General features: G+C 41.6%; 1 protein-coding gene across 1 annotated transcript; it reads left to right on the forward strand.

The window, feature by feature from the left end:
• Positions 1-229: 229 nt before the first annotated feature.
• Positions 230-13,791, forward strand: fgf24 (fibroblast growth factor 24). Its single transcript, XM_076148851.1, has 5 exons — positions 230-933; positions 1,118-1,154; positions 5,607-5,784; positions 10,746-10,852; positions 11,975-13,791. The coding sequence occupies exons 1-5, from the start codon at positions 902-904 to the stop codon at positions 12,245-12,247; spliced, it is 627 nt and encodes a 208-aa protein (XP_076004966.1). The 5' UTR covers positions 230-901; the 3' UTR covers positions 12,248-13,791.
• Positions 13,792-14,606: the final 815 nt, after the last annotated feature.

The following is a 14,606-nucleotide window of genomic DNA, read 5'->3' on the forward strand; positions in this document are numbered from 1 at the left end:
CTCAGCCTCTCTGTTCCCCTCTGCTCTGCGCTTTGCCCACCGTGAGGAGGCAGCTCAGCTCTCTCTCTCTCTCTCTCTCTCTCTCCTCTCTCTCTCTCTCTCTCTCTCTCTCTCTCTCTCTCTCTCTCTCTCTCTCTCTCTCTCTCTCAGATTACCCTATCAGGTGCAAACCGCTGACATGTTTCCACCCACCAACAACAAGAAAGCCTCACTGTGCCCAAATCTCCAGCCGCAGACGCACAAACCCTACTGACAGGCTGTGCTGCGCCATCACCACCTCACCACCAGCACCTCTCCAAGGAGCCGCTGACACCGCTACCACTAAGACGCTACTTTTTTTTGCCTTACAAAAACGCTACTTTTTGTGTCTCTGGATAAGATTTTTTCCCACACTTTTCTCTGATCGGAGGGCGATTTACCCTCCACCGCTGCAGCACCTGGTAGAGTAAAATGACCTATGCAAGGTGTAGAAATGCACCGCAGGTAAACGGACGGAGCTGAGGAGTGTGTGAGGAAGGTGTGTGTGCGAGAGATCACTCTGGACAAGCAGGATTTTGGGGGAAAGCTGAAGGATATTTTTTGAAAGCAAGGATTTGCTCCACGATTTGGCACCGATTTGTTGCGAGATTCCGGAGGCGCGTTTGGAGACTTGAGACTTGAAACTATCTTCTGGATAATTCCCTCCAACAAGGAAGCAACCTCATGTTGCACTCCGTGACTGTGTCCCTCTCCAGTGATCGGTCCTCACACTGGGGTTCAGACTCCCGCTTACCACCGGAGTTGTGTGCGTAAAAAGGACGCGCTGTGGAGAGAAAGGGGGCCGGCGATTTCGCCAACCTTTCCCGGGGCTGTAAATCTGTGGAAACAGGTGTATTTCAGGTGTATTCCGCCCCAAGTCAAGATGTCTGTGCCGCCTTCGAGGTTCATATACCTGTAAGTGTATCTCCGCTCGCCTTTTGCACTTAATACACACATTCTTGCCAATAGAAGTCGCCAAAAGCTTCATATTTGCGCCTTGCTGTCACGCAGGTAAAGGCTGCGTGTAATTGCCAATGTGATTCACTCCCCTCCTCCCCCCTGTCTCCCCCCCCCCCCCCCCCCCCTCTCTCTCACTTAGGTGTTTACATTTTCTGGCGCTCTATTTCCAGCTACAGGTATGTTTACACTTACACTTACGTTCAATTCATGTGTGTGTGTCTGTGTGTGTCTGTGTGTAATGGTGATGGGCAGGCTCTTTGATGCGCAGACTGACCGCGTGTTAAACGTGCGGGTTGACCTGCTGTAATTTAATTTACAGTGATTAAATGTGTACGTATTGGGAGGATTGTTGTAATTTTACCTCTAATGTGAAAGTAAATGATGCAGTGATGTCATGGGTATAAAACTGAGACTAAGCTAAGTAAAGTCACCATCTCACTGAAAAGCAGAGCATTAAAGTGATGTAATCATATCAAAGTATACACTCATTAGACCTTAAAGTTTATATCACAGTGCAGCTTTATAGAGATTATAATATTAAGTGTGATTAGCTCCCAGTTAGGATAACTGGCAGACAGAATTTCTCCAAATCAATTCTCACGTTGAACTTTCGAAAATATTGATCAAAATGACAGAAAACATGCATGTGCGTGTGTGTCCTAAATCAAATTCGCTCGTTGCCTCCGACTTATTTGTTGAGCAATAATGTTTTTCAGAGCTCCACTAATGAACACACATACACACACACCGCGCTGTGATTCAGATAACATGCAGAGCGAGTGGTGTGTGTGTTGTGTTGAAATTCAATTCGCATTGTCATCACATTTCTTTTACACGGGCTGTCCCAATGTCCACTTTTTTTTCCCGCCAAACCCACATTACATCATTTTATGTAAACGTGTGTTTTTTTTCTTTGCTATATTTTGTAGATTGAACACAAAAAACTGCTGCTGCTTTTACAAAAACACAAATTTTCAGAGCAAATGAAATGAAACTTTTCTCCACAATACACAAAAAGTTGAAATATGATATAAAATACGTTTAATTAGCTGCATAACCAGATTCCTTCACTTTCCTCAAAGCATTAAAACATTAAAAACTTACTTATATGTTTTTAAAAAATCCAGAGATTCACCAGTCAGAACAACATATCATACATTGTGATATTATGTTAGTCTGTGTGGTTTGATTATTCTATAAGAGTTGTCACAAACAAAGCTAAAGCATCGTGGACAGTGTTGGTGTGTGTGTGACTACATTACAAATTTGCTCTGTAAATTTTCATCAGCAGTTTGCATCAAATGTGGTTCAAATGACTGATGGAGGCTTTTTATCAAACCAGTTTCTGTGCAGTGACTCCCTGACTCTCATTCCAAAGATCAACTTGTTAATATTGTGAAAAATGCAGGAATGGCCCTTTAATATGTCTCTGTCACATTGTGTCTCCATGTTCTCTCCTGCTCTGACTCACAGTGCTGCTTTGTGCAGATAATGGCTCTTACATGTCATGCTGTGGTTGTGATTTCACCAGGAAAAACAACAGAAGCAACCACAATTGGAAGTAAATGTTGAAGGAGCTGCCAACATGCGAGTGTGTGTGTGTATGTCTGTGTGTAAAGCACAGAGCAAGGTGTATCTCAGATGCGTAGAGGAAACTTTTTAAGCAAAGATGAGCTTTGGCATGCGACTTTTTGAAGTTTCAACCATATCCGTTTTCATCCCGTGTCTTTGAAGAAAGGAGACAGCTTGATAACAAAAAATGTTGTCGTTGTCGTTCACCTCAGCCATGTGCTTAGGCTTGTTTCCCCCCGGCCGCAAAATGTCCACCAAACACACCTTTGTGTTTGTTTAGAGATGGTAAGATTTGGGATGAATCCCTCAGCAGCCCAGCGGGGTTGTAGTTAAAGGCTGCAGTTGTGTGTTCCTTTAAAAGGCTTTTGAACTCATTTCTGTTGTGTTCAGGGTCAACACGGCTTGTTGCATGATGACTGAATTGAACCTCGTGGAGCATTTGTTCGGAAGTCACCTGGTGAGGCCATAGGGTGATGATTTTGATAGATTTTCTATGGCTGGTAGTTTCTTTTAGGGGTGGGGTGACGCGTCGACGCAAACCGACTACGTAAATACGTCGGTTTGCATAACCGTGCAGCGGCGCATCATAATGACGTAAGATGGCTACCGGAGAACAAGCTGCGGCAAATAAAAATCGCCCAGGTTTTAAGTGAAAGCATCGCGGTCTGGCTCTTTGCCGGCTGACATGCAGCTTTACTTGAATTGAATAGGCAATATGTTGGATTGTAAAACGGAGATGATCAGTCAAAAGGTGGCTATTTGTGGAATACAGTAATGCATCGCAAAATCTTTATTACATCTGTTTGTTTTCAAGAGAAGATGATGTAGAAGAAAATATTGAAATATTAATGAAATAAGTTAGATATTTATTTAAGGGGAAATAATTGCTATATTGCGTAATAAATGTAATCTATAGATAATTCGATTAATCGAAAAAATAATCTGTAGATTAATCGTTAAAAAAATAATCGTTAGGTGCAGCCCTAGTTTCTTTAGGTGGCGCATACTTCTGCCTCTTTTGTTCTGGCATCCATCACTGATCATATCTAAAGTAAAGTTCTTCATCAGTTTCTTTGTTTGTATAACATAGATTGCGGGTGGTGGAGCGATTTGATTTTTTTTGGGATGAAGTTGGCGTTTCAGCAGGTGGCGCTCTTTTCTTCATCATGTCTTAGTTCTGATGATCACTGCTCATGGATTTTATGCTAAGTTTTTTGTTCTGTGGTTGGGTGTAGCCTTACTTTACTAAGTAATTTCTGTAAAATATTTTCTGTAGTTGGTTGTCTTTTCTTCATATTGTTTTTTCCGCCACAAAAGACTATAACAAGTATCTTAACGCTGATATCTTAATACAAAGATTTCTTAGGGAATGTTTCCAAAAAGCCTCGGAGCTCAGTGTAATGATTGCATATTCATATCCAAGTAAATATTAAATCCAAAAGATTTCTAAAAAAAATGCTTTAAGTTTAGATATATTATCATTGTTGCCTTGGTTTTTGTTAACATGCTTGGCAGGAATGGTAAGATTTTAACTTTAACTTTAACTTTTTAAATCTTTATTAAAGACAAAAACTTTGATACTTTGATCTTTACATATACAGTTTCCATATGCAGCCAAACGTAACATCACAGGCGTTATGATAGCGTCTGACCCTCAGCTTAGTAGAGCAGCGACACCATCCGCACTCAGATCCACAAGAGCGGTTTGTTTTCCTCCCTGGGTTTAAGGATTTGTTCTCCCGTGGCTGTAATTTCCCATCGCGTTCGCTAAATGTCATTAATTTGCTGAGGTTAGAATAACAAGGACTCAGGGTATGTAATGTGTATATAATTAGCCACCTGAGAACAGCCACATAAAAAGCCATTACTGTGCAATTACCACACCGTACAGCTGGGGAAATGAGATCTTGGCGTGAACCGAGATTCCAGAGCTTCTGGAAGTTTCCTCCTCCGTGTTCCGCAGGCTGGGCTGACACAGTTGCGTTCAGACATGGAGTTGAAGTCCATGATTTCCTATACGAATTCTGAGAGACACGTTTGTACAGTTTGATGAAATTCCTCCGCTGGTCTTGTAGTGTTTTTGTGGTTGGAGGTGCCTCTTTGCCATCTCAGTCATGTCTTCCGCCCGCTGCATTTCCTAATTTATGGACACTACTTCGCCCGCAGGCAGATATTTGTTTGATGATAGTGCAACAGGTCTGGATGCTTCAGGTGTATAATTGCTAGTGGCTTGCTGGCTTGTAGAAATGGAATACTGGTTTCCTAATACCGCCGCAGGCACATAGTACACTGCTCTCTCAATACAAGGCAACAATAGTAATGGTGCAAGTCAAGTTACTTCAGAAAGAGCATTAATACCACAACTGCTAACATCCAGTACCATTCAAGTCCCTAAATAAAGACTGTGACTGACTTTGGAAGGACCATATCCATAAATTTGGAGACACATGGGGACACATTGGAGACATGATTTGAAGACTGTTGAGTTTTTTTCAGCCGATAGCGTATAAAAATCAGTAAGAGTCATACAAATAATTTCAGAGTAAATGCAGCTCTCAGATAAATGTGTGGAGTAAAAAGCACTATATGTCTCTGGAAATAATATCATATATTTTAACTCAAGTAAGGCACAAGTAGTTCTAGATGTAGCTATAGTTAATATTCTCTATTCACAGTGCTCCTTCTGGAATTTAGTGAAATAAAAGTTGAAAGTAGCAAACAATGCAAGTATTCACGCCAACTAAACTACAGTTTGACTCCTACTTCATTAACACTGTGTTGGAGCGTAATTAGCAGCTTGTAAATGTTTAAAACACGCAGTTATAAAAGGAGATAGCACAGTTTACAATTTCCATGTTTTTATCAGAGTTTCAAAGCCCTGGAGCGTCTTGACACAGAGCCTGTAAAAGCAGCAGCGCACGTTACTATCAACACCTGTACCGTGACGACCTCTCTCTCTCTCTCTCTCTCTCTCTCTCTCTCTCTATCAACCTGTCTCTCTCTCTCTCCTGTCTGTGTGTCTTCATTTTCCGCCTCCCTCTACTTCCTCCGCACAGGAATGCCAGCAAAGCTCTGCTGATTTTAGGTTTTACATCGAGAACCACACAAGGAATCCGGACGACCTGAGCCGGAAGCAGGTTCGGATCTACCAGCTGTACAGCAGAACCACTGGGAAACACGTCCAGATCGTGGACAAGAAGGTCAACGCGAATGGAGATGATGGGGGCAAGTATGGTATGAGAGAACACTTCTTTGTAGAATTTGCTGAAATCCTCATTACATCCTGACAGGACTTTATAAACTGCGTGCTCAGTGAAAAACATAATGTCTCTGTAGCGCCCCCTAATGATGGGACCTGATTTGGGAAACTGAGCCCAAAAAATACAACAAATCACCACAGGGGGCATCATTACCTCAACTGTCAATCATGTTTCTCAAATTTTTTTAAGCATTCTATTCGATTTTTTTCTTTATTATTATTTTGTCAGTAATGACTACTGAGCTTGATGACAGATGGGTCATCCGGGCAACTGGATTGTTTCCTGCTGTTTCACAGAACTGAGCTACTTTGTATCACTACAGTGCGAGCAGCTAGCCTGCAGTTCTAGCTTCCTACAAACTCGCATCGCCTTCTTGTTACCAAACACAAAGACGTGTCAGGTTTTCAAACCCTACAGTGAAAAGTCATCAACATCAAAATCCTGAATTGATAAAGGCATCTTTCACAATCCATGTAAATGTGCAATTTAAATGAACTCTGAATAAGCTGCTGATAAGTTGCTAGCTAGCAGGTTTGACTGGACTCAGCGTTTATGTAGCAATGGAAATGCTAGGTTAGCTCTCTCTCCTGTTTTTTATTTCTGTGGTCTATTCGTTCTCTCATTTCCCTCTTTAAGCACCAATATCGACAAACGTAGATATAAAAGCATTTAACCAAACAGTGAACCCAAACCCTGATTACTTTTACATTTCATACTTGTGTACATTTCACTGCAAATACAGAACTACGTTTGAGTGCAGGACTTTTGCTTGTAATGGAGCAGTTTTTCCTTGTGTTATTTTGCTACTGAAGTAGCTGTAGTGCTACTGGTGCTTTCACGTGCAAGTAATCTGATGTAGTTAGCCAAATCTTGTTCCATGCCACTGACCAGCACAAACTGTTCTCTGTGCAGTGATTTGGTTGAACAGAGACACAGGTGAATCTATCATCAGAAAAGTATTGACAAGTATTGATCATTTCTACAGACCACACAAACCTAAAGTGACGATATGTGTTATTGTGTGTTCCTGGAGCATTGTTTTGCTCCAGCTGACTCACAGCTCTGAAACTGCTCTTTGGAAGTTCTCTGAGTGAGTGTCTTCGCTCGCAGATGCGCCGAGGCGAAGTGTCCTCGCTGCTTGTTAGAGCTTGAGTTGAAGCAGATCCAATATTTCCCATGAGGCCTTGCCAACTCTACTACCCCTGCCCCCCTCCTCAACCTCCTCCTCCCCATCCCCATCCAGCTGCAGTACCTGGCACCTGTGAACTCCTTTGCACTCTCTAATAACGCTCAGGAAGTTACTCCACTTGCACTAATCCACTCCGTCAATGTACTGCAGCCTTACAGCAAAGAGCCACAAACCAGAAGAAGTATATCTGTGTGGAGTGGAGCTGCCTACACTGCAAAAACAGCAACTCAGGAAAGTCTCCAGATCTTGTTTTAAGACAATTTTTCCCAGTATTTCTCAAATCCGTCTTATCAGACACCACGCCCGATTCACTCCTCAGAATTGGTCTTGAATTGTCTTTGTGAGTTATTCAGTGTGCTTTTCCACTAGATCTGGCAAGAAACAAGTCTGCGTGTTTCAGTACATAACAATTTAACAATCTTGACATCATAGGTAGGTCTGTTTCTGACTACTGAAAGTTTTTACTTTACTTAATTAAACACAAACATGAATCAAGAAAATAGGAGTCCTTCAAATCCTGCAAACAAATGCAATTCCTGTTTACAGGCTTGGTGGAAATGTCAATCTAATGAGCCGAATCATTAATGTTTCATCGAAGTGAAAATATAAAAACGTTTAAACCAAATTCTTAACTGCACGTCTAAAAGTTGCATAGTGTGTTGTGCTGCATATTTTAGTAGTTTGAAGGAATTCAAAGTATCTGTTGCTTTTGCAGTTTTTTGCTCTATACTATACAATCATAATGGAGTGTTTTGCTGGGGTGTAGTTGTGGATTTTTGCAGTGTAAGGTCAGGCCCTCCATATCTATGCAGCTAAAGTGGGGTGAGTTATTCTCCTCCTTAGGTATTAGTATATTCATTGCCTTAAAGAGAGTACTGAAAAATCCCTTGTAATTTATGCCTTTTGTCCAGCAGCAGCAGATGGTGGGCCATCACAGAGGCTTTTAAAATGATAAAAGCACTAATCTGGAATTAAAGGAGTAGTTTCCAATGTTTTTGACAGGTGACCCCACGTTGGGGTCGATAAATGTCTGTGGCCCCACGTTGTTCATGCTACACTTAGGCTCCCTGCACGGGAGGGAACACTTTAAGAGCAGAAATAAGGCGGCTGATGTGAGCGCTGTACATGCTGGATGACTCATTTGGGCTTTTGTGGTTATTGATCAGATACTGGAAAAACTCTCTTCATTGCTCATTTTTGTAGCAAGAAGTTATCTTGACTCTAAGGTCAGATGGTGGAAGAAGTGCATAAAAGTCCTGCATTCAAAATTGTTAAGTGTTATCAAAAGTAAACATACTCATTGAGACAACAATTTGGCAAAACCCTTGTATCTCTGAAGATACTTTTGTCTCTTTTACATAAGGACTTGAATCAAAATTTGAATCATCTGAAAATGTTCATCCAAACCTTCAATCTTGGGGGTTAATGTGATCATGTAGTCTAGTATCTGGTCCGCCTGCACCTAAAAGGTTACACATTGTTCTTTGTACATTGGACGGTCTGCATGCTTTCAGATGAGTTGATTTGTTACATCTCTCCATACCTCGCTCAATAAGTCATCAAGCGAAAACAAGGCTGACTAATGTTTTTTTCCCCCTGACAAGGATAACAATTTATGATCTCATATTGAATTAAGTATTAATTGCCAAAGTGACTACCACAACTGCCAGATAAATGCGGAGGAGTAGAAAGTACACCATGTAATTCAAACTTGTACTTGTAAATGCTCTTATTTTCTTTCCACTGCTGCCAAAGCAAAGCAAAGGCTGAGCAGTTTGACACAACCCCATAAAGTTAATCCAGTCAACAGTAGCTAGAGGCTCTTCTGATAAAAACAAAGTCACTTAAAGACTATTTTAATGGGTTTCAAAGAGTCAATTTATCTCCCCTCTAAACACTCTTGTAGTCAGAGGGCTGACGAAAGATTATCAAAGTGTACTGTTCATACATTTACAGATTTTTTAAAGGTTGTGGATTATGGTTGGATTATGGTTTTGAAGTGCTTACACTGTAAATAAAAGCACTGCATTCCCTCCTTTGTAAACCAAATGCCACTTGTTAGTGGTATTGATGACAGAACGATTCCGCCGCCTGTTTGTGTTTCAGTGGAACTATGACTCAGGGATCTAATTAATTCCACTGAAGCCTGCAGCTGGCCGGAGCTCGTTTTTAAAGATCAAGCTGTAGTTTATTTCAGGAGAGTACAGATTAAGTTTAGACCAGGTCACATGAGAATAGCTCCTGTAAGGAAATATTGTTTTATTTGATGTTCCTGTCTGAATTTTGGCTCTTGGTGCAAACCGGCTCAGAGTGACAGCAAATGACTTGATTTGACTCACAAAACTGAAATGTCAACTGAATACTTGTTACAATGTTACATTATACTGCATGTACATCACCACGTACATTCGGTGATTGTAGCAGATAATAGATATATGTTGGGAACTTGTAAACATTCTGAATTGCAGTTCACAGAAAGCAACACTCCACATTCCACTTTGTTGCATAGGAATACCATTATGGAGGTCATTATGTGACCAATCTGCACAAGTCCTCTAATCCTTCACTTCCACCTTAAAAAAATTATATCATTTTGGACCTTTAAATTAAGCTACAGCTTGCATTAGTGTTTGCTACAAATTGACAACATGCAGGTTGATGTATAGAATACAATGTGCACAAAATGACAATAAAGTGCTACACATATTTAAAGAAACACGGATACACAGTAAGACAAAATAACCATTTCAATCAAACTGCTTCCTTCTGTTTCCCTCTGAAGTCAGGGTTCCTAGCTCCCAGTTTCCTCTCATGGTTGAATTTAATGGGTGGGTGGGGGGGGGTGTCCGCCCTCAGACCTGGCCTGTCCCCTTGCTCTATTCTTCTTCTGCTCCCTTGAGCGCTACTGAAAAGCCCTGTGTGTTAAACAAATGGATCATCTTAACTTTTTGATTGAGTGAGCACAGACTAAAGGGAACTTGAAACCAAATCCTGAGGGGCTCGTAACTGCTGCACAAATGTTTGGCAGATCTCTGTGTGCTGGTGAGGGCCGAGCAGAAACAAAGGTGACCTGCAGAGGTTAAGGTTACGACGGGGGGGGCGGGGGTGGGGGGTGCTCCAGGATAAATAAAGGAGCTGCTGGGATGCGTCTTTAGAGTGGATTAGGGCCGTGTCAGTTTGAAGTTGTTTTGGTGTGGTGTCAATGTGTCGTGTTACATGAGGGGAGTTAAAGTGATAGTGCACTTTGATTTAAGTGATTTATTTGCCGCCCACCAGAATGACTCGATCTGGAATACAGACTGATCGATGTATCAGTAAGCCATTGTCATCACAAATCAGTATCTGTGTATTCTGTTAGAACAGACACTTTGATAATTTATCTCATTGACAAACAGACTGTGGATAAACGTGAATTCCCAGTTACATCATCCTTAATAGCTGCTTTAATGAATGTACAGGCTTTATATTTGCTCCATAAGTGAGTCTGTTTCTGTATGAGACTCAAGTCTGTCGGTGCCAAGCCTCCAGTTTGACCTTTAAAACAAGAAAGAATCATTCTGTAGGATTCCTATCCAGGTCTGGAAGTTTCATTTGATAGTTTCCAGGTCTTCAGTAGCTTGGGGGTTGCATTAAAAAAACAGAACCGCTGTAAAATGTAGCCTGAATTGTATTATATATAACATTCTTTAAACCTGATATCTATCTGACCAGAATTTAATGGATTCTACTTTTCTTTCACTTTTCAGCTCTACTTGTTGTGGAGACAGAAACGTTTGGAAGCCACATTCGAATAAAAGGGAAAGAGAGTGAACATTACATCTGCATGAACGAGAAGGGCAAAATAGTTGGACGGGTAAGTGAACATTATCTCCTTATATTAAAATGAATATTTCTCTAAAGGAAACTCTGGGAGTGGACGTGGCGTCCGGTCGGCTCTGGCCTGCTGTTTGTGTGTACACCCTAACAAAACCCCTTTGATAACTCACAGCCATTCTTCCATTACGTAATCAGCCTACTCCTTTGACACTCGATCAGTCAATTATGGACTGCAATCACCACAATGCATTGAGAGACTAATGGTCACTTAGGAGAAATGCCATTGCAATTATATCACTTAGTTACACCAGGTGGCCGCAAGTGCAGGATGACCGCATGTGACTGCTCCGATATGGAAAAGAAGTTAATATCAGAGAGTGAACGCTGCAGAGGCACACGTGTGATTTTTGTTGCATTAATAAGTCATGCTGTCAACGTGAGTGGGCTGGCTGTTATTCACACACGTTTCCGCTCTCTCATCACAGTCATCTGTCAGGAACGTGCATTTTCACTTTAAGTTGCAGGGGCCTCATTTGTAAAAAGTCCTGGGACTCCAATACAATAAGGTGTGATTGTTTAAAAGACAAGGACAAAGTCATGTTGAGTTTAACATCTTGAGACATGATTTACCCCCTTGAAGTCTAATTGTATTACCTTATTCATACAGTTGAATGAATCATGAGACAACAATGTAGGAACAGTGCCTCTCATGAGCTCACAATAAGTTAACTACTATATTTCAGATCGCACATTCACTTATTTCATGAAATTTAGTAAGAAAAGTTAGAAAAAGAGCTGCACAAAAACTACCTTTAGACTGTAAACTTGGGGTTTCTCAAGCTGTGGACAAAGGTCCAGATTTAGACTGAACTAAGAGAAAATGATGTCATACAGTAAACGAAGGACCAAGAAAGTATAAATCACAGGAAACTGGACAAAATCAATGAATGCGTCAGGCTTTGTCATTGTGTTTAAACTCTGATTTGGCTTCCTGTCATAATGGCAACCAGTCAGGGACTAGTTTCATGATGAAGAGGGCAGCAGTTAGTACAGGTGATCAGATTACGGTGCCGAGCGCGTAGCTACATTGACCAAACGTAAAGAGGTGATGCAGATCGGTAGACAGATCACTAACACAATATTATTTGACTGTTTGCAGCCTGATGGAAGGAAGCAGGAGTGCGTCTTTGTGGAGGAATTCTTGGAGAACAACTACACCGCCCTCGTGTCGGCCAAGTACAAAGGATGGTACCTGGGGTTCAACCGGAAGGGGCGGCCCAAGAAAGGCTCGAAGACCACGCAGAGGCAACAGGAGGTCCATTTCATGAAGCGCCACCCGAGGGGCCGGGTGGACCCTCTTGAGGAATTTCGATTCACCACAGTAACTAAGCGGACACGAAGGGCTCGTCGATTAAAACCCAAGAGGAACTGACGGGCACCTATGGGACGGCACTATTTTCCTTGGGAGAAAGAAACAGTGAGAAAAAGGAGAAAATCTCTAGCTTCTTGTCTTAAAGAATCACCTTTCAGACTTCACCTCTGTAAAGGAAAGACTACGCGAAAAAAGAACAAAATAGTCAAAGTTTTATTTTTGTATTTCAGGATGACTGAATATTTCCTAACTCTTGGATTCTTCTGGGTTAATGTTGTGCTAACGTGTCTGCCGTGTTATTTATACTGGATAAACTAAAGGACCTCTGAGGGAACTCTGGTCGCCGTCGCTCTCAGCTACGTTTGAACTGCAGGCTGAAGGCGTGCTTTTGTTTTTTTTGACAATGGGGACTGAGGCAGGAGCTGACGCAATGTTATAAAAATCAGCCAACTAGAGATTTATTGGAATACCTGTCCGGTTTTGTTTGTGTTGCCCCTGACAACGTGGCTCCCATACTTTCCACTGGAATCAGACACCATGGAGATGGAGCGGAGAGGTGGCAGTCGCAGGTGACACTGCCCCACCAAGATAACTGTGTAGCTTTGAGTGCAATATTGGACAGGTCTCTCTCTCTCTCTCTCTCTCTCTCTCTCTCTCTCTCTTCCTCTCTTCGTATGTCTCTCACCCTCAGCCTTACTCATGGATGGAATGCGCTGAACCCTCTGAGTACTGTGTGATTTCCTTGACGTTGTGATTCACGACATGCTTCGACTCGTTGGGCAACAGCCGAGGTTGTAGTCTTGTTTAAGCACTCTGAAAAAATAACAAAACAAAAATGGAAAAAAAAACAGCAGCGTTTGATGATGTGATTCATAATTCCACTCTGTCTTCCAACTTCATCACACCAGGAGATGGATGTTAATCCCTTTTCGTCTCCCCTTCAGCGGATAGATCTCGACTGGATGTGTTTTCCTCCTTGCGATTGTTAACTTTTGTTCCAGAAAAGGACACCTTGATTCTTTTGAGTGTGAGCTAGCTAATATGTTGGGGTTGGTGATGAAGACCTCCTCTACCTCTTTGTTCTTTTGTTTATCCTTAACCTAGTCCGGCCGTCCATGCACGCGTTCATCTGGAGAAACCTTTGAGTCAGCGCTGAGCTGGGCTACTTTTCCAAAATCAGCTCCGTTTACATGCACAGCAATGGTGGGACTTGAGTCTGACTAAGACCAAGATATGATCATGTAAATGCATGCAGTAGTCTGACTAAAACCTTAATCAGACTAAGCAAGCCTAAACAAGCTTAGTTCTGCTAAAACAGCTGATCCAGGCCGATATTAGCTGGACTATTCAAGCTGTAAATGAACATGTAAATACAGAATTTTGCTGCTTCACTCACAATCTGAGTTTTCACATTGCGGCACCATGTGATACCTTACATGAGCTGACGATGTCCAGCATAGAACTGTCGGCAGACTTGTGAGGTAGCTAAAGCTGTAGTAGCGAGCTAAACCTGTGAATGTGAGTGAACTCAGAGACAAAGGTTCTGTCTTTTAGAGAGGAGGATTAAGATCTGGGACTATATGGATACCACAAAGTATTTAGATTGCTTCAAAACACTGAAATGTAAAGAATTCAGGTTCTGACTGCATGGGAGAGGAATGGGTGAGTCATGCCTGTAGGTAAACGGATTATAAATGGACTACTTTACACACATGTAAACATCATGGTTGGGTCTACTGTGTGCATTTAAACGTAGCTAATGCGTTCATCCGTACCGGACAGAAAGTCTCAGGATGCTTTTGGGAAAGCAGTCGCGTGCTGTTTGTAATCCATGGACGGTAAACATCTCACCAACCCCCCTAATCTCTGAGTGAACACATATGACAATTAAGACTTTGCCTCATAAACCCAGATGAGCAACTTATCCAGGCTGCAGGGAGCGTTTGAGCGAGATAAGCGTGTGTGAATCCTAAAGGGAAAGTCTTTGCTTCTGCCATTCCTTCTCTCACTGATGACAAACTCCAGCCTCCTCTCACCAGTAGTGTATATTCACCTGTCTGACGGCAGGTTTTTGTATGAGTTGCTACTAACAACATGACACATTTATGATTTTTTTTAAAACAAATGTAAGCAAAAATAATTTTATGACTATTATTAAGATATTTATTGCCTCCCTTTGTAAATACAATGTGCTGAGTTTTATTTGGCCTCTGTTAATAAAATGAGGAGTATATTTAAAAAAAGAAGGTATTTTCATGTCTTTACTTGTACACTGGAGAACAGAAAAAGTGCCTTTATCTCCCAATTTAGTCTGGAATTTTAGGATGTGCAGTATTAATGGCAGGTTGGATATCATACTGCCTAAAAGAGTAATGTTGCAGGTAGTGAATGGTTGGACATAGAGTACATTCCCTTCTCT

This window comes from Genypterus blacodes, unplaced genomic scaffold (genome assembly GCF_046128005.1).
Source record: "Genypterus blacodes isolate CSIRO-AG114 ecotype Tasmania unplaced genomic scaffold, CSIRO-AGI_Gbla_v1 ptg000044l_1, whole genome shotgun sequence".
NCBI lineage: Eukaryota > Metazoa > Chordata > Actinopteri > Ophidiiformes > Ophidiidae > Genypterus > Genypterus blacodes.